The 19,260-nt window shown below is 55.6% G+C and overlaps 1 protein-coding gene across 6 annotated transcripts in view; it reads right to left on the reverse strand.

Annotated features, from left to right (window-relative positions):
• The window catches only part of SYNGAP1 (synaptic Ras GTPase activating protein 1), a 57,684-nt gene extending 41,553 nt beyond the window's left edge, over positions 1-16,131 (reverse strand). For 3 of the 6 annotated variants that reach the window (XM_081901373.1, XM_081901370.1, XM_081901367.1), the window contains exons 1-3: positions 15,990-16,130; positions 4,033-4,151; positions 2,337-2,442 (exon numbers count right to left, since the gene is read on the reverse strand). In XM_081901373.1, coding sequence (XP_081757499.1) covers positions 2,337-2,442; positions 4,033-4,151; positions 15,990-16,011 — 247 coding nt within the window. In that variant the 5' untranslated portion in view covers positions 16,012-16,130. Of the gene's footprint in view, positions 1-2,336; positions 2,443-4,032; positions 4,152-8,771; positions 9,338-15,989 lie in introns of those variants that run through there. The other 3 variants (XR_014165822.1, XM_081901368.1, XM_081901369.1) reach the window with 3 other exon arrangements.
• Between the last annotated feature and the right edge of the window lie 3,129 nt (positions 16,132-19,260).

Raw genomic sequence — 19,260 nt, forward strand, 5'->3', positions numbered from 1 at the left:
GGGGCCAGGGAATACTTGGGGTCCCTTTGGGATGGGGGCTTGAAGGGCGAGACGAGGAACGCATCCTGAATCAGTCCACCTAGCTCACTCCAGCCTGCCCTGCCTGCTGGCTTTCTCTAGGATTCCAGGGAGGGGGCACAATCGGCACCGCAGAGCAGCTGTCTCCCCACCAAGCCAGGCTATGGGTTTGTCTGCCCCTATAAATGCCACGTGGCATTGAACCCGGGACTTTCTGCATGCAGAACAGACACTCTGCCCACAGGTCCTATCATGCCCTTTGACCAGAAGCCCTGGCTGCGGCTGCTCAGGGACCAGCGCTTTGTTCAGGAGACCCTTGTCTTCCTTGTGCTGCCTATATGCCCAAAGATGTCCTTATGGGCCCACTTCCACCACCTCCGGGCCCCCACGCAACCCCTCTCCCTGCACCCCACCACAATGCCAGTGCCACCCACCCATCCACGTTGGAGAGATCATGTTGGGGCGCCTCAAAATCCCTTCTTTGTCTCCCACACCCTGAACAACTGGGTGTCCTCAGCTAATCTGGGGCACCCCAACTCCCTTATCTACTGCCCCCTCTCACCCCATGGTGGCACTTGTGTGGGGAGCCCAAGTGAAATCTCCATGGGGTAGCTGAGGGGGACTTTCACCCCATGGCGACCCATGCAGGGGGTGGACATGGGGAAGGGAAGGAGAGTCGCCTAAGGAACAGTGACTGGGCAGACATCACCGCAGAAGAAGGCTGACCTATCCTGAAGAGCAAAAAAGAGGACAGCCCAAACCGCTGCCAGCCGGAGCCTAATAAAGAAATAAATAAATACCCCCCCCCCAAAAAAACCCCCAGACATTTCCTTTAAAATATAAAATTCTCCCCAGTCAGGCATGTTGGTCCCCCAAAAGAGGACGTGTCTGGGATTTTCAGGACATATGGCAACTCTACGTAGAAGGGAAAACGAGGCAGGCGCCTGTGAACACCCCCCACCCCAAATTGGTCTGGATTAGAGGAATTATTAGGGTACAGGTTTGTTAAGGAGGAGATTGGTCGGGGAAAGAGAAGCTCCCTCCCTTTCCCCAATGACCCCCCAAGAGCCATGGGAGGGGGGCTCCCGTGTGAAAGGGACACATCCTCTTGGCCCTGAGCCCCCTGGCCAGCCTCTGCCAGCTCAGGCCCCATTCAGGCCACACCATTTCAGTCACTATATGGGAATTTCTGCTCCTCCCTTTCCTACCCAGGGGAGCTTTGGGAGGAGGATTTGAGGGACAGAACTGATTGAAGATCCCCCACATTCTCAACAGCCCTGCAGAGAGGCCTGGGGCACTGCCTGGCGTGAAAACGCAGGAAAAGCCCGCTGGATCAGGCCACCTAGTTCAGCACCCTCTTCTCACAGTGGCCGACCAGTTGTCCCCAGGCCATGAATAATCCTATCAACTTCTATCCTGTCTCCTCCTCGCCTGTTCTCGAAGCTGAAAAGTCCCAGCTGCTGCAACCTTTCTTCGCTCCCTTGCCTGGATCACTTAGTGGCCCTTTCCTCAAACTCTTCCATCCTTTAAGAGGCGAGGTGACCAGAACAGGACACAGGGCTCCGCATGCAGTCACACCACAGATTTGTATTACGGCATCTGTAGTTTTATTTTCAGCTCCTTTCCTAATGATCGCTAGCATGGAATTTGCCTTTATCAAAGCCACTGCACACAGTGGATCACTTGGATCAACCCCCTGTGCTGGGAGCACTTTCACCACCAAGTCCCCTGGGATGCACCGCCGTGGGGGGGTGCCCTGCTTCCCCCGCCCCCCACGCAGGGAGTTTGTCCTGACTTTGGGTTTCCAACATAGCTAGGTGAGGAGGTTGAATTTCCCTGGGGGGGGGGGAGACCTGCATGGATTGAGATGGGGGGGTCCCAGTGGCCTGAGCACAGCACGCTGCTTTGGTGAGGGCCCTGGTGGTGCTGGAGGGGCTTCTATGGGTTTGTAAGCACAACCCCCCCAGCACTTTTGACATGCTCCGTGTGCTCTCATGTCCCTGGAGGAAGGAGATTTTGGCTGAGGGGAGGGTGGCAGCGTCGCCTGTGGATCTCAGAGACAGACCAACAGCTTTGGTACCATATTCCTCCTCCGGGGGGAGGGCAGCCCCACACGCAAGTGCCACCCTGCTAGACATGGGGTGGATCCTGCCCTCAAGGTGCTCTGGGTGGGCTTGCTCTTTTCCTGCCAGTCTCCTCTGCCCAGAGGCTGTGCTCCTCCGCGTGGAACCCAGAACCCCCTCCTTGCAGCTGAGAGGAAAAGCAGGGGCAAAAAGGTAACCTCAAAGTGCACGGCCCACCCCCTGGGGGTCCCCTACCGTGCTCTGGGTGGGGTCTCCCTTCCACAGGGACGCTGACGGTCCGGCGCAGGAGCTTGTTCCGAGCGGGATCCCGCTGGCGTTCTCGAAGGAGCAGGGGGTGGATCTGGCCCAGGAGAGAGGCAGACACAAGGGCACAAGAGATAGCAGAGGGGAGAGGAGCCCCGAGACCCACCCGCTCCACCCCACAGTCCACCCCACACCCAAGCAGCTTCGGGGGCCAACGTGGTGCTCCCAGGGGAGAAGCAGAAGCGACGAGGCCCCAACTCAACAAGGGGGGGACGGGACTCTGACCAAACCAGTGAGTCCGCGATGGGTGCCAAGGCACCGACCCGGGCCACATCCACACCAGGCATTCAAAGCACACGACTCCCCCTGAAGAATCCTGGGAAGTGTAGTTTGCTGGAAATTGCAGCTCTGTGCAAGGTGAACTACAGTTCTTTAAGGGAAGCTGTGTGCTTTGAAGATCTGCTGCTGACACATCCTCTGGCTGCTCAGAAGGCGCGCGCACACACACACACACACACATCCCAGGGAAGAGGAGCCTTTTCTGCCCCATTGCCTGCTTCTTCTGACTCTATCTCCTCTCCCCAACACCTTGTGGTAGATTACTTTCTGAGGAGAAGAGGAGCTTGACAGCAGAATGGTCTCCCTCAGGAGGTGGTGGACTCTCCCTTGGTAATAATAATAACAATAACTTATTATTTATATGCCTTCCACAAAGCATTCAAAACCTCCCTGAGCTGGGCTGCCTTCGGATGTCTTCTAAAAATCAGTTATTTCCTTGAATCTGATGGGAGGATGTTTGACGGGGCAGGTGCCACCACCAAGAAGGCCCTCTCCCTGTAACCTCACTTCTCGCAGGGAGGGAACTGCCAGAAGGTTATTAAGCAAAGGTCGGACAGCCATATGACCCTGGGCTTCCTTCCATCTCTGCAGTATTGTGATTCTATGACTCTATGAACCCAAGAGCAACTCTCCTGCACAGCCATGGCAGCTGACAGCCCTCAATAGCCCTTTCCTCCACAAATTTGCCATACATCTCCGGGCAAGCAAAATACAATGCTAAGGAATGCAGAGAAATAAAGAAACAGTCACACAATTCTGTATGCAAGTTCTATAGAACTTCCCAAAGACCAAATATAAAAATAAGACCTTTATATTCCACCACGTGTCTGTTTCTTTACATATAGCAGCGACAACCCTTACACAATGAGCAGAGTGCCTTCTCCGTTTTAAGGAACTGACTTTTCTATTTGAGTATGGGCTTTGCCGTCTTATTGTTCCATTGAGGGCCGACCGGGTTATCCTCCACCAACTTCTTCTTCTTATGACACTTGTAGTGATTATTTTCTCTTTACTGAATGAAGGAATATTTGGATGGAGCTTTGGCTTTGAGACTTCCTGTATTGCACCTGAATATGATTTTGGTACTGCATACATTATGTAAAAGCTATATTTAAAGAAACGGACACTTGGTGGAATATAAGTCTTATATTTATATTTGGTCTTTGGGAAGTTCTATTTAATTGCATACAGAGCTGTAGGAGCTGTATGTCTCAGGGTGGCCGGGCGATGGTGGTGATGCGCTGCCTTAAAGGCCTCCAATGGGCTCCCCCTGGGAGCAAAATGCCCACCCTCCCCATTCCCATTGCCCCCCAGTGCCCCCTTCTCCCACGACCCGCTGGCCTCTCACCTCTTCCTCATCCAGCATCAGCAGCTGGTTTCCGGAGATGATGCAGAATCGGGGGTTCCAGGGCCGGTCGTAAGGGGAGTGCATGTACTGGGCGCGGTGCATAGGGGCTCCTCGCACATCTGCGCAAAGTGGAAAGGGAAGCATTAAGCAAAGGCCCCCACCTGCCCCCTGGGCACCCCCTTCCCTCCCACCCCCACCCCCGGCCAGCCCCTCTCCCTCCTCTTGCAGATACCCGATCGGCACCATGCGCGCACACACATATACATGCTGTGGCCCAGTTCACAGGTTAGGATCAGGCAGCCCCCCAAATCCAAGGCGACCCCCCTTACCACAACACCACCCCCAAGAGAACAGCCGCCATTGCTGCCACCCTAAGGGCCAAACAGCAAGCAAAGGGATAGAGGAAGCATAAGAACGTAAGAACAGAGGGAAAGCCTGCAGGATCAGACCCAAAGGGGCCCACCTAGCCCAGGATCCTCCCCTCACAGTAGCCAAGCAGGTGCCCGTTGTGGAAAGACGCAAGCCGGAACCAAGCACAAGAGCAGTTTCCAGCAACTAGCATTCGGAAACATCTCCATCTCCAACTGCGGAAGCACAGCATGGCAGTCCTGGCTCGGGGCCCTCAAGGGCCTGCAAGAGGAGCAGCTGGTGCCTTGGACCACCTCAGGCCACACTGGTCCGCCTGGCTGGCAGGTGGCTCTCCAGGGTCTCACCTGGGCCCACCAGGTGATGCCAACAACACAGCTGTGGTCAGGGAAGCCCCATTTTCACAACAGTGTGTGCCAACAGGAGGGTGACTTTTTAAACCTAACCCTTGAAAGGACTCTCTCTCTCCCTGGGATCTTTTGTATGCAAATACGGTGTCCTCCCCCCCCAATGAGCCAAGGCTCTTCCTGTAGCAGAGCAAGTGGTCTGTGCAAGGTGTTAAAAACAGGGATGGGGCAGGGCAGCTAGACGACTCCCCAAATATCCCAAGTCCCCCCCCCCCGAGCCTCGAACTAAGGCCAGGAGAATGAACCTGACCGTTTCTCTTCACCGTTTACACAAGCACCACACATGCAGAGGCTATAAGATTGTAGCAATAAGCAGATACCATGTATCTTACTGTTTCCTCTGACTATCCAATATAGAAAACTGTAGAAACTATCACCAAAATTCAATGGTTTGACCGATTTCCTTGGTTCCAATGGTTAATATCTCCTCTGGAAGAGGGGAATTGGGGCCCACCCTGCCTCCATAATCCCTTAAACATAAAGGTCACACTCCTTGCCCTTCCATAAGGAGGCAGGAGGCGATCAAGGACAGCACATACCCCAGGCAGAATTCCAGGGATGGTGGATTGAATCCTGATACTTTCAAAGGAGCAGCACAGGAAAGCTTTGCAGCTAGGGGGATATGTAAATACTTTTATTGTTCTTGGGAACTTAAGTCCAGGTAGTTAAAAGGTGACTGGAACAAGGATGGTGAACAGAGGGTTGGGTGATGGGCTCATGTTTCTACACGCCAAACACTCCTAACTTTGTGACATTTGTGATGTATTGATGATGCAGTTGAAAAAATGTATTATGGGAAATGGGGAGAGGTCTTAAAGTCCACGCAGCCCCAGGCTCGGGGTTCCTGATCTTTGTGTGTTTGCGCCTTGTTGCAACAAATAAAGATCAGGTCTGCTGGCCGGTTTTGCTTCTTGAACTTGGCTGGAGACTCCTTCTTTTGCTGACCAGAGGGGCACCTGTCACCCCTGGAAGCTGGATGCCAACTGGCTTGGGGGCTGGGACAGCCTCTTCAGCCCCCTTTCCCCACAACCACCAGATGGTCTATGGCGGGGTGGGGTGGGCGACTACAGGAGGTCCCTGGCAGAGACAGGGGTGCTGCTGCAAGGACCCCACCCTGGGAGCCCTCAGCAGCCTCCTGGCAGGCTCTGTGGTCCGGGAGGGCTCAGGTGGGAGGACGACCAGTGGGACCTGAGGGGAGGAGGAAGAGTGTAGAGCCTCCTCTCCTCTCCTCTCCTTCCTTCCTTTCCTTCTGCAGCTGAGCCTCCATTTGGAGAGCGGGGATGGAATCTCCATATGGGGGTGGGGAGCAGAGGATGGGGAGTTGTATAAGGGCCTCGCCTGGCAATGTGGTGCTGCCCTCCAGTGGCGAGAAAAACCCAGCCAGGTCCTAGAAGCTAGTCCATTTATGTGTGTGCTCAGGGGAGCTTCAGCTGACAAGCAGGTCACCCCAAAAGGTGCAACTTGCAACCTGTGCATGGCTTGCCAGGCCCAAGGAGAAAAGGGCGGCAGCCTCAGCCTCCAGAGGCCAAAGGACCAGAGGATCGGTTCTCTGAATGCGCAGGATATTTTTAGATCCTTAAAAGAGATGGGTGGGAATGTGGGTGAAGAAGAAGCCAAGCTCAACAAGATGGCCAGGATCTTGAGAAGCCGCTCTGAGGCTTCAGCACAGGCCAGAGTCCCAGCCCAGGGGCTGCCCTCACTGCCAGCCTCACCAGCCTCTGGAACGGAGGAAGAGGAAGAAGAGTTTGGATTTGATACCCCGTTTTATCACTACCCGAAGGAGTCTCAAAGCGGCTAACATTCTCCTTTCCCTTCCTCCCCCACTCTGTGAGGTGAGTGGGGCTGAGAGACTTCAGAGAAGTGGGACTGGCCCAAGGTCACCCAGCAGCTGCAGGTGGAGGAGCGGAGACGCAAACCCGGTTCCCCAGATTACGAGACTACCGCTCTTAACCACTACACCACACTGGCTCTCAGCCAGTGTGGGCCCCCCATGCCCACAGTTGCAGGTCAGCTGCCAAGGCCCCCAACACCCTTTTCATGCCCCTTCCTTCCTTCTTTCCACTGTTGCTGGTAGCAGTGTTCTGGATGCCTTGCAATTGCACACATCAAAACCAAACATTAAAACCATAACCCCTAAGGAAGGCATATAACAGCCTCCCCCCCCCCAGGTGCCCCCCAGGAGGTTGTTTTGGAGGCTGCTCCTGTCAGCCTCATCCGGTTGGGAGATGTTTGCCATACCACCAAGGGTGCCTGGTTAGGGGAGGCAGCAGATAATTAGACGTATGTTACAAAAACGCACAGCAGCACCAAAATTCCCACAGCTGAAGATCTGCAACTATACACCTCACAGAAAGGCATTGAGTCTGAAAAGCCAGAGAAAGCCAAAGTGGGCCTCTCTGCTGCGGGCACCCAGTCACCAGGGTGCACCCCTGGAAAGGCCCTCATATCCCTCCGAGGGGAGGGAGCCATGGCAGATTTAAAAGAGGTTAGAACAAGTCCCCGTCACAGAGCAGGGGCAGGCGCATGCATCAAAAGCTGACCCACGAAGATGCCAGGAGCACGGGGGGGGGGAGCCCACAGCTAAGGGGTCACTGTGGAGAAGGCTCTCCCACGAGCCACCTACTCACCCCACACATACCAGAACAACTGTTGAGAGCCCTCCTCGTTTTAATGCCCAGGCAGGTCTGGGGGAAGGGGTGGTCTCCCAGAGTCCTTTAGAGCTTTAAAGACCCCTGGGAGCATCTTGACTCAAGCCCAGGAACTACAGGGCAGCCGACCTTGGCAGAGGGCAGCCCTCAGCCTGTGTCCTGGCCGCACGGGGAAGTTTGGACTTTGAAGGTCAAGAACCTAAGGCCTGCAGCCCTTAGAATTGGGTGCAGAACAGTCTGGAAGGGCAGGGCAGGCGATCCCATCTTTTTCCAGTTCAAACCTTAAAGGTAAAGGACCCCTGACAGTTAAGTCCAGTCAAAGGCGACTCGGGGTTGCGGTGCTCATCTCGCTTTACAGGCTGAGGGAGCCAGGTTGGCCGCAGTTTTTCCGGGTCATGTGGCCAGCATGCTGGAGCAGTACCTATTTATCTCAGAGCAACGGGAGCTCATCCCATCATGGGGATTTGAACTGCTGACCTTCTGATCGGCAAGACCAAGAGGTTCAGTGGTTTAGACCACAGCGCCACCCGCGTCCCTGGTCCCCCTCAAAAGCTTCTCTTCATCCTCCCCTTGGCTTGCCTCCGGGATCTGAGTGTCCCAGTGGTGATAAGACCCACAAGCTGCCCCCCCATGGATTCCAATGAAGTAAGAGAAGCAGGTCCCCTGGACTGAGCCAGTGCCCAACTACCCACTTCCGTCCACAACACCCCGCCCTTTGCCTGCTGTGAGATGAGCATTGCCTCTCCCTGCACAGGGATGGCCCTTAGGGACCAGCCAGCCGAGTCCTCTGCCTCCGTCTGGCATCTCCAAGGAGGATGCAAGCTAAGGAGCAGAAGGCATGTTGAGACTGAGGACCTGGGGGGGGGCAGCTTTCAACAAAGTATCTGACCAAAGACACCCACACACCCAGTAAGCCTAGGAGTCCTGGAATCAGCGGATCAAGGACTGGTTAAGTTAGTCGCAAGCAGAGTGTAGGAAAAAGAGGATGGGATGTAGAAAGTGGGGTTCTCCAAGGATCCAGAACAGGGCCTCTGCTTGGTGAGCAGAGAGGTGGCCACATCTACCCTGGATATTGTAGAGCTGGAAAAGGTCTGTAAAAGGGGGCAAAAGAAATTATGGGGGGGGGAATGAAGCAGCTCCCCTATGAGGAAAGGCGGCAGCATTGGGGACTTTTTAGCTTGGGGAAAAAAGTATATTATGTGTCATCCAAGGAAGTGGAGGTATTTCTTGCAGCAATGGATCTTCAAATGCGTAACACTTGGAAATGGTTTGTCAACAATTTTATCTTTTTCTGATCACCTACAATGGCCCAACTTACTACAACCAGCTCTTCTGTCACTAGTGACTCTTCTGTTTTTTCTCCATCTGCAAAATGTTCAGAAGTGTAAGCTTCCTCACAACCAACGACAGTGTTTGCTGCCTCTTCTGTGTACTTGATGCAGCATATTTGTGCTAGCCAACAGTGTGCCAGTTCTTTCTTCTGCTGTCACCCATTTCTCAGTGTGTTTCCAGAAAGAGTGAAGCCAACTCTTCTAACATCTCCCTGTTCAAGCTGGAAGGTGTGCAGAGGAATATGATAAAGGGTCTGGAAACCAAGCCTTACGCAGGACGCTTGAGGGGACTGGATATGCTTAGCCTGGAGGAGACTGAGAGGAGATTTGATGGCCATCTTCAAATATCTCAAGGGCTGCCGCATGGAAGATGGAGAAAGCCTGCTGTCTCCCGCTCTGGAGGGTAGGACTCGAACTAGGAGCTTCAAGTGAGAAGAAAGGAGATTCCGAATAAACGTCAGGAAGAACTTTCTGACAGCTAGAGCTGTTTGATAGTGGAACAGAGGTTTCTTAGCAGAGGCTGGACATCCACTTGGACTTTCCTCACACATTTGTGAGTCAATATAAAGGAAAAGGTTTTCCTTCAGCTGACCCTGTTTTGGGCGGGCTCTCCTTCCTTGGAGCTTCCAAAGCAGAGGTTGGACGGCCGCCTGTCACGGATGCGAGGAATGGTGCACTCCGGGGGGCTGGACTGGATGACCCTGGGGGCCCCTTCTGAGTCTCAGGTCAGCGGGATATGCCGGCCTTAGCCATTATTCCTCCTCGCGGGATTGCGGCGCTGATGGGCCTCCAGGGCGCCCACAGGCTCCGCCCCTCCGGCCTGAGGCTCCGCCCCTCCTCCGAGGCCTCTTCCTCGCCCATCCCCCGCGGCCTCCTCTCTCTCTCCCTCGCGGAGGCGCCCGGCGGGTGGGCCTCCCTCGTTCCCGGCTCCCGCCCGGAAGCGAAGGCGAAGCGGCGGCCCCGGCGACCGACCTCCGCCCTCGCGCTCCGCCTGAGGTAAACCGAGGCGGCGGCGGCGGCGGCGGCGAGGAGAGGCACTGCGGCTGCGCAGTGGAGGGGCCGAGGGGAGGAGCCTCCGCCGCCTCGCGCGCCCCTCTACGTCAGCCCAGCAGCAGGGGAAGCCACGCCCTCGCCTCGTGCGCGCAGACGCAGCGGCCGCAGGCGGGACTCCCCGCCACATGACGGAGCCCCGCCGCGCTACAGGGTGAAGCGCCCCGAGACCTATGGCTATAGGGGGTATACTAGTTTGATTATTAATAATAGCAATAATAGTAATAATAACACGCATACGATAGTGGGGGCAGGTAAGCCTGCCCCACATAATTGATCACAAGAATGGCAATGCCCATCAGTTTTTGGGGGGTGGCCCCCTCAAATATTTGATGGGGCGTTCAGCCCCTGGAGGTTGGGTACTAGGGAGTCAGGACTGTGCTCCCAATGAAATCCTACCCCCACATGACTCGAGGCAGCGCTGCCTCTGCCCTGGCCCAACCTCTGAATTTGCCCAAAGCTTAAGGCATCTTTCTTGCGAAATCGCTGTGAGGCACTTAGACGGATGGCATTCCTACTATTACAACTAATCATAGTAATCTTAGTAATAATCATGGTGCAGGGGAGGCAGGAGTCCCCCTGTCCGGGTCCCCCCCCTTGTGCTCCTGCATGGCTGCGAAATTTGCCCATTTGGGGCTGGCCTTCCGCTTTCTGAGCTGCCGACCTTGAACTGGGGAGCCTGATGCCAACGCATGAAAAGGTAACCAGCTGAACTTAGCAGCTTTTGCCCTTTACCTACTTCCCCAAAGTATTTGACGCTGTTAGGCATGGGGGGGGATCCAAATGAGGTGTGTCAATGGCGAAAGCATCCCCCTCCCCCCAAAAAATCTCAGCCTCATTGGTTCCTTCCGAGGGGCCTGACTGAAGAAGTCCCTGCCAGGGAAGGGGGGACAGGTCCCTCTGGGGCCCACTTGAGGAGGGGCCCTGGGGCCACCTGGGAGGGGTGGGGGGCACAAAAGGCCATCTTCCCTGGCCAGGAAGGGAGTCAGCAGCGCCAGCCTCCATCTTGGCAGGGGCTGCAGAAAAATATGGGCCCCGCTTGGCCTCTCCCTCCAAAGGGGTCCTGAGACAGCAGGAAGGGAGAGTAGGGCAGCCCCACACCTGGGACGAGGAGGGGCTGACGCTCCCCACAAGCTCAAAATGGACTCCAAGAACCAGCCCTGGCATCACACGGGACTCAGGTGCGAGAGAGTCACCCACCCGGCCACCCAGGCATGGCCTGGCCTTTGGGAAGGGCAGTTTTTCTCGGTTTTGCATCCTTTCTTGCCCCAAAATATTTTTTCTCAGGGAGTGGCCCTAGATTGACCTCCCTCGAACTACAACTCCCATCATCACCCACGTGGCCAGCCTGGCAGGGGCTGGTGAAAGCTGCCCTCCCCAAAATGGCGGGAGGGTGCCAGGCAGGGGGGCATCGCCCAGCACCCCGTCTCCCTCTCTCCATTTTATAAGGTGCATAGATTCCTGAGACACGCAAGGTGCCTAACCCTAACTCTGCCCTTTGGAACTCCCTGCCTCTTGAAATCCAACAGGCACCTTCATGGAACTCTCTGCAGAGCCTGCTGAAAACAATTTTGTTCAGACAAGCCTGCACAGGTGCTCAGAAAGTAGAGGTTATTTTAACCTGTTTTAGTACAAATTCTAACTTTTGTAGGGTTGTGATTTCCCCCAAATTTTGCTTGTTTTCTCTTTCTGTAAATGGCTGAGGTTTTTTTCAGTCACGTGGTGTGTAAATTTCATTAAATTTTGTTTTTTTATATTGTATGTTTATGTTGTGAACCACCCTGATATCTACAGATGGAGGGTATAATAATAATCATCATCAGGAGTTGGGCTTCAAATGTCTCCAAGGAACCCCCACCAAGCTCTGTAAATATGGGGGAGGGTCCACTCTGCCATCTCTCCCCCACCAGCAATGCCCCTTTTGCCTAACAGAGAGCCCTTTAAAAAAAAAACACTAAGCAAAGTGAATTTTACACGCTGACAGCTTGTCAGATTTTGCTGGAAAATGAAAATCAGCTCTTTTTTTGAGGGGGGAGGCATCTTAGACAGTTCCCTTCCAACTTGACAATGCGATGATTCTATGATTGTACAATTTTTGCATACGGCTTGGTTCTAATAAGCCTCCTAACAAGAGTTTTACCGGAACGTTGAAACGTAAAACAGGCAGTTGAAAACAGTCGGGAAATGCTTAAAATCGACAGTGAGCGGAAATATGAAAAGACGTGTCTGGGCGGGCTTGCCTGAGTGAAAACGTTGGCGGCAGGCGCTGGAAGAGTCCCCGAAAGGCTCTTCTTTGCTTCCTGGCCCTGAGAGCCCCCAGCCTCTTTTGCAAGCTGCCTAAGCCAGTGGGCACCTTCTCCTCATGTGGCAAGGAGTTCCACCAGTGAACTGGGAGAAATGCTGCCTTTTCTCCCTCTGAACTTCACCCCCAGTGGCTTTTTTGGGGCAGCTGCCCTCGCACTCGCCTCCGCATGCTCCCCGCTCGTAGTTTCCATCCCTTCGCTTTCAGGCGCAGCCTTGGCCCACCTGCCCAAAGGCGGCTGCAACAAGGAAAGGCGTTTCCCTGCAGCTTTGAGCGGCAGGCAGAAAGAGCCAGGCCCTCCTGAGATAAACACCTGGGGGGGGGCAGCAGGTTGGCAACACAATCTTGCCCCCAGCGGGCAAAGCAATGCCAGAGATGGCCCAAGCAACCACCACCACCATTCTTATTTATTAAATTTATATCCTTGCCTTCATCCCATCTCCACAGGCAGATGAAAATCACCCAGCGTCACCCCCCCCCAGCCCAGTCCAGTCCTCCACACCCCCTAGCCAGAAACTCAGGCGCCCTCCTCGGCTGACCCTGTGTGATTGCATTCCGAAGTGCAGCAAGTGGGTTTCAGAACTGCCCCACGGAAGGGGGCAGGAGGAGGGTCCACAACCTCCCAAGCAGCGTTAGAAATTAGCCAGGCGCCAGGCGCATTTGGCGACTGGCACAGCTCCAATTCTGGCCACGTAGCGATCTCAGGGTTGCCAGGTGGCGACAGGGAAAAACAGAATGTCTCTTAGAAAAGGAGCTGAAATGTTTTTCTCGAAGCTTAAATTTATTCTGAATTATTGTTTCTGATGTTTAGAGGTGTGCCAGCTGCTTTGAGATTTGTTTGTTAAAATATAAAGCAGTATAGAAATGATGTTATTCGTAATTATGATATCATTGCTAACAACCACAATGAAAAACGGCACCTAGACGTTCAACTGTGGCAACCATAGCCCAGGTTTCAGGTGCCATATGGCAATGAGATTATATATATCTGAGATTCTGACCCCCCTCCATGCATTGGCCTGAAGAGGTGCCCGGCTGGTCTTGTGACTGCCTCCCCGAGCCCCCCCCCCCACGTGGCCAAAGGGAAAATCTCTCTTGCGCTCTCTCTTCCTTTGCCATTCTTTCTCCACCTGCTAGAAGGCCAATCAGGATGGAGAAGCCTGTAAGGCGCCACCAGCTTTTGGGTGGGGGACACATAGAAGGAGGGAGGGGGCTAGGGACCTGGGTGCGAGTGGCGCTGCCTGCCCCCCCTTGCCCCCCAAGTCCAACAAGGAAGAGCCACAGGCCAGGAAATGGTGGCAGAGAGGGGAACAGCCCCCCCCCCCCGCAACGTAAAAATGCCAAGCTCCCACACACATTGCTTTTGTGAAAAGGACTGGCTGGCGATATGCAAATAGCATGCAAATGCGAATCTGCTTCCAGCTCAAGGTGCCAATCAGATCTGGAGGCAAGCAGATCCCTTCTCCACAAGCTCATTAAATCATCTTCAGGGATGCTTGCCAAAAACTCTCCCCCCCCCAGACACACATCAAGAGGGGAACATGTGGCTTTGGCCCAGGAAAAGCGATGTTTTTTGGGGACCTCTCCAAGGAAGGCTGTTTCCCCAGCAGGCAAAGGGAAGCACCCAACCTCTGCTGGTCACATGAGGCAGAGCCCCCACAAGGCCACCTGGACACCCCCCCCCCAGGACAGGGGTGCGGATCCTGCCAAAGCACACTGTTAACCCTTCAGCTGCCTGCCAGCCACCACAGAGATGACCCAGACCTCATCTCTGTCCTGGAGACCCCCACTCCCCCTTTCCATCCTCTTTCTGTTGCTATGCAAATGATATGCAAACGGGCAGCGGCAGAAGCCACTGGGCAGCAGCATCTTGTTGGGAGGAAGCAGGAAGGAGTTGCACCACTGTAGACACAACCAGAACGCCGCCCCCCCACCGGAAAGAAAGGCCCTGGGTGGTCTCCCAAGGAGAAAACGGGGGGGGGGGAAGAGAAGTGGCCATCCTCCTCTCGCAAGTCAATCCTGGGGGATTGGGACCTGCACCCCCAAACAACTGTGCTATGGGTCAACCACAGAGTGACAGGACGGGGGGGGGGGGCAGCCCCAGTTCCTGGAAGTGGCAGCAGAGCCACTCGGGCAGCCCAGGACACGCCAGCAGGGGAGGGGGCTTGGGGTGCCCCCTTCCTCCTCAGGCCACCCAATGGGAAGGTGGGGGGTGGAGAAGCCGGACCTTCCTGTTTTGGGGGGGGAGAAGGAGGTCTTGGCGGGTGTGTGTGGCTAGGGGGGGGGGGACAGCAGCTCCCTGCAGTGCAGCATCACACTCTGGGAATGTGCTTCTTGCTGAAACAGCCCCCCCACCACCCCAGCATCCCTCTGACAGGGTTGCCTAGCAACATCACGCCCCCTCTCCTGCCACAGGAAGAGAAGGGAGGCCTCCGGGTGCCAAGCGAGGGGTCCCAGAGCCCCCCAAGAAGCCCCTTCCTCTTAAGACACAAGGACTGGGAACAGAGAGCAATACACACCCACCCACCCACCCTGGTCACTCTCTCCCCTCAAGGGGGGATTATTGGGCTCTCTCCCCGTCCCCCACATATCACTTGGTGTGGGATCCTGATACACTGCTCCCCCCCCGCCATGCTTTCAATGGCACAACCACAAAATACATGCATGAAATTGTTTGCCAGGCGTACTGCGGCCCCCTCCCCACAAAATGCTGCCCCTCACCCACTTTGCCCTCTTGCGTGTGCTGGTGCTGCACTAACTCCCCCCCCCCTAATGGCTGAGAGGGGGTCTGCCCCACAGGAGAGGTAGGCACAGACTGAGGCTTCTAGGCCTCTGAGCACGGGCAGAGTAGGAGTTAGGAACCTGCAGGTGCGCGGAGCAGTCTCCAGGTGTGGCAGGAGCCCCTGTTCCCTCACCACTGGTCCTGCTGGCTGCTGAGGGTCCAGCCGCGACAGGCTGCCACATGAGGGCCACAGGAGGGGGGTGGCACAGCTGGCAGTGGGAGGGAGCACTCAGGAACCCCCCAGGACCCTATTCGGACCCCCCCCCCAGCTAGCCATCATGGTCTGCTCAGCAATTAGAGGGGGGCGCATTGGGCGGATGGGACCACATGGCAGTGCCAACCCTGACCCTTTGCACGGCAGGAAGTGGGATCGCCAGAGAGGGCTAGTTTTTTGGGGGGGCGAATTTGAGGGTTGAGGTGGAAGGAGAAGGAAAGACCGAGCTATGGGTCAAGCAGGGCCTTCAAGGATGCAGGCAGGAGGAAGGGGCCCACTCTGTCAAGGGAGGACGGCAGGTGTGAGCAGCATGGGGGGGCAAGAAGAGCTATAAGACACCCCCTTACAGGCCTCCGTCTCAGGCAGACCCCCCCCCAGCTCAGCATCTGCGAGGAGCAGAGGGGATCCCGGGCCTCTGCTGGTGATGGCGGGGCCTCGCTCGGCCTCCTCTCCCCACAGAGAGGTGCTGGGGGCGGGAGGAGCTGCGCTACCTGCCCCCCAACCCACGAAGGCCTTCCCGGGAAGGTCTGGGATCCAGCGCTAGGATGACGCCTCCCTGCCCCCTCCGCCCCACGTGGAGACCCAAGCGGGCCAGACGGGGGTGGGGGGGCACCTGCCCCCCAAGTTCCAGCCGCCCCCACCCGCCAGGCCCCAGGACGACCCCCAAGATACCCAAAATAACCTCCAGCCTGCAGCCCCCACCCCCACTCCGCGCGCCCCGTCAATCCTAGCCCACGCCAGCCTCGCTCCGGATTCACCGCTGCATCCCCCGAAAATGGGGCGCGAGCCGGGTGGACCTGGCCGGGGGCGGCGAGCTTCCCCCCTCCCCCCCCCCACATCCACGCGCGCGCCCCTACCTCGGAAGGGGGCATAGGACATGGTGCCTTCAGCCTCTGCCTGCGCGCTCGCGGCTCATGGACCAGCCGGGGAGGGGGTCGGCCGGCCCGGCAGGGAAAGGGAGCGGGAGCCGCGGGGAGGGGGCTCGGCCCGGCAGGAGGAGGCGGCGGGCGGGGGGGCGCCGGGCCTGCCTGCCTGCCTGCCTCCCCCGCACTGCGCCCCCGCCCGCCCGCCCGCCTGCTGGCGGCGCCTCCCCGGCTGGTCCTGATGCGAGAGGATGTCGCCGCTGGTCCTGATGCGAGAGAGGATGCGGGCGAGGATGCAGGCGGCGGCCGCCGCGGAGGAGGAGGATGCTGGCGCGGAGGCTGCGGCGCGCACAGGCTCCCTCTCGCCGCCGCCGCCGCCGCCGCTGCTCTTCGCTCCTCCTCGCTCCTCGCCTTGCCGCCTCCTCCGCCTCCTCCTTCCTCTTCCTCCTCCTCCTCCGGCAGCCGCCTCAGCATCACAGCCCGGCCGGCCGCGCAGAGGAGCAGCAGCAGCAGCAGCGCATCTCCGCCGCGTCGCCGCAGGAGCGCTGCCCACTCTTAAAGGCGCCCGCCGGCAGCAGCTGCTGCTGCATTTGGAGGGGGGGCACCGGAGGCGCTGCGGAGGGCAGGAAAGGCGAGGTGGCGGGAGAGGGGGGTGTCTCACGGTGCCCCCCACCAGGCTGGATCCACCACTCTCCGGCATGACTCCCCCTCCATCACAGGGCACCCCCAGCTTGCAATTTTTAGGTGTGGTGGGAGAAGAAGGCAGTGTCTGATGCGGGGGTTACTACTTTCAACCTTCCCCACGTGGCGACACCCCCATTCTTATCACCCAGGGTGCAAAGGCTCAGCACAGCTCCCCCCCCCATCCCAAGGCACATCTGGAGGGGGGTGCGGTGGCTTTGATAGGCCCTGCTCACTCCTTCCTCCACCTCCTGGCACAGCCACACAGAGCAGAGGCCTGTTCCACTGGCCCCTCCATCCCCACAGCAAGCTGGAAAAGGAGGTTCCTCATGGGCCCATTTTACAGATAGGGAGGACTGAGGCTTCTGGGGCCTCTGTGGTCATGTGCGCTCTCTTGCCAGCTGGGCCAGCCTTAGCCTACAGACTACCCTGTGGTGTAGGCCAACGCTGCAGGCGAAGAAGGACCTCTTTGCAAGAGCCATGTTTGTGATGGGGGGGCTATTGATTTCCTCAGTTCCCCAGAAAATCACCCTATGGGAGCCATGCAAGTGAGTAGTGGGTGGCTCATCTTATTTCGCCTTCTATTGGGTGGAACGGGAGGGTTCTGGGCAGAAACTATTTGATGGATAAGCAAGAGAGGATATATTAAAGTTAATTTATCTCTCACATGAGAGGTTTAGAGCCTTGGCCTTTCTGAGTTAAACTATTCCCATCCCTTTGCAGAGTAGAAACCGAAACTTGAGAGCAGGTTGCTTAGCTTTAAATGTACTTGGAGTCACGCCCTTTGCCACCTGCAAAAGTAATCAGACTGTGTGGTAAGTACAAGAAAACACGTTTACTCACATGTAGGTCTTGCCAGGATTCAGCAAACAACACGGTACCAGGCAGACAGTGATGCTTGTAAGTGACCCGACAGACTCAAAGAACCGAGGCTGTCAAGCAGCTCAGAGACATTTGGCTTTTGACTTAGAAGAAACAATACATTTTCTGCTCTCTGGGTTGTAGGAGGATTTTCCAAATTCCTTGACCTCCACACCCTTGCTTAAATACTGGAGAACTATGTGTGTAATCTTGGCTACTCGTTCTTGCAATAGGCAAGTCATCTACGAATGCCAGTACATAGGGAAAGGGCCCATTTTTGCATTTGCCGTGCAAACACTTGTCTGTGTGGCTTGTGTGTGCCCTGGCTGTGTGAACATGCTGTACAATGTCTCATTCCATGCCCAGCAGCCTGTCTTAGACCACAGAGGCGTACTAAATGGGCTTCATTTGGTTCGACAAAACTTTTGTCCTGGCCCCACACTGCTTTTTCCTCCCGCACCCCTAGCTATGCCACTGACTACATAGATGGTGCTGATCTCTCCTGTTTTGAAGTCCAACATTCTGTAGCCTTTGCCTCCAGAAGCATATCCTAAGGAAACTACTACTTCTGCCCTTCTTGTTATTTATAACCTGAGCTCATTCTGAGTTTTAGCCCGCCTGATGTTTACCCTGCAACTGTTGGCTAGTTGTGTCTACTCCTCCTTTATCATTTCCCCTGTCTTCCATTTCTTACACATTCCCTTCTTAAGTCTCAGCTCATCTGTAAGCTCCTTATGCAGCCACACTGGTTTCCTTAGCTGCCTCCCAATTTTCTTTCTTGATGGAATTGTCTGCATTTGGCCCTTCAGGATTTCACCTTTAAGAAACTCCCATCCATCTTGGACTCCCTTCTCTTTGAGTATTTCTGACCATGGGATTTCACCCAGTAGCTCCTTCAGCTTCCTGGAATTGACCTTTTTAAAGTCCAGATTCCTTGTCGATTACCCTCAGCTTTCCCTTGCCTCTGAGATGCATTTTAAATAAAAGGACACATTCTACTCATGTAAAAACACACTGATCCCCAGACCGTCTGCAGGCTGGATTTAGAAGGCGATTGGGCCGGATCCAGCCCCTGGGCCTTAGTTTGCCTACCCATGGTTTAGCTACTCACCCTGATAGGGACCTAGTTGGTGCTATTTTTATAGAAAAAGAGGTGCCAGACCACACCCTTGAGAGATGCCGGAACTTAGTTTTGGTGAGTTCTGGCTGCAAAAAAGCCCTGGACCTAGTGAGCTCAGACCCATTGCCATCTTGCTGTGCCTCCAAACCACCAGCCACGTCAGTTTTGTCCCAGGCCGCCCCTGTCTGCAGGGCTACGGTTAGAATTCCTGTCTCCACTAACCCAACCAGTGCAGCGATTATGGCATTCAAACCATAAGCTTCCTTTTGAATCAATGCATTGATTCTACTAAATATTCCTTCTGATGTTTGTTTTCTCGGGAGACATTGGTGTCATGCAAAAGTTCCCCCAGCGAGGGAATTTTACTCTCTGTGTTGTTATTTCCCTTGAACGTCTGTGGCAGGAAAGTTACAGCTAGGTGGCCGTGTTGGTCTGCCGTGGTTGAAACAAACAAACAAACAAAATTCCTTCCAGAAGCACCTTAGAGACCAACTAAGTTTGTTACTGGTATGAGCTTTCGTGTGCATCTGAAGAAGTGTGTATGCACAGGAAAGCTCATACCAATAATAAACTTAGTTGGTCTCTAAGGTGCTACTGGAAGGA

The sequence above is a fragment of the Podarcis melisellensis genome, assembly GCF_964234715.1.
Source record: "Podarcis melisellensis genome assembly, chromosome: 2".
NCBI classification, from domain to species: Eukaryota; Metazoa; Chordata; class Lepidosauria; order Squamata; family Lacertidae; genus Podarcis; species Podarcis melisellensis.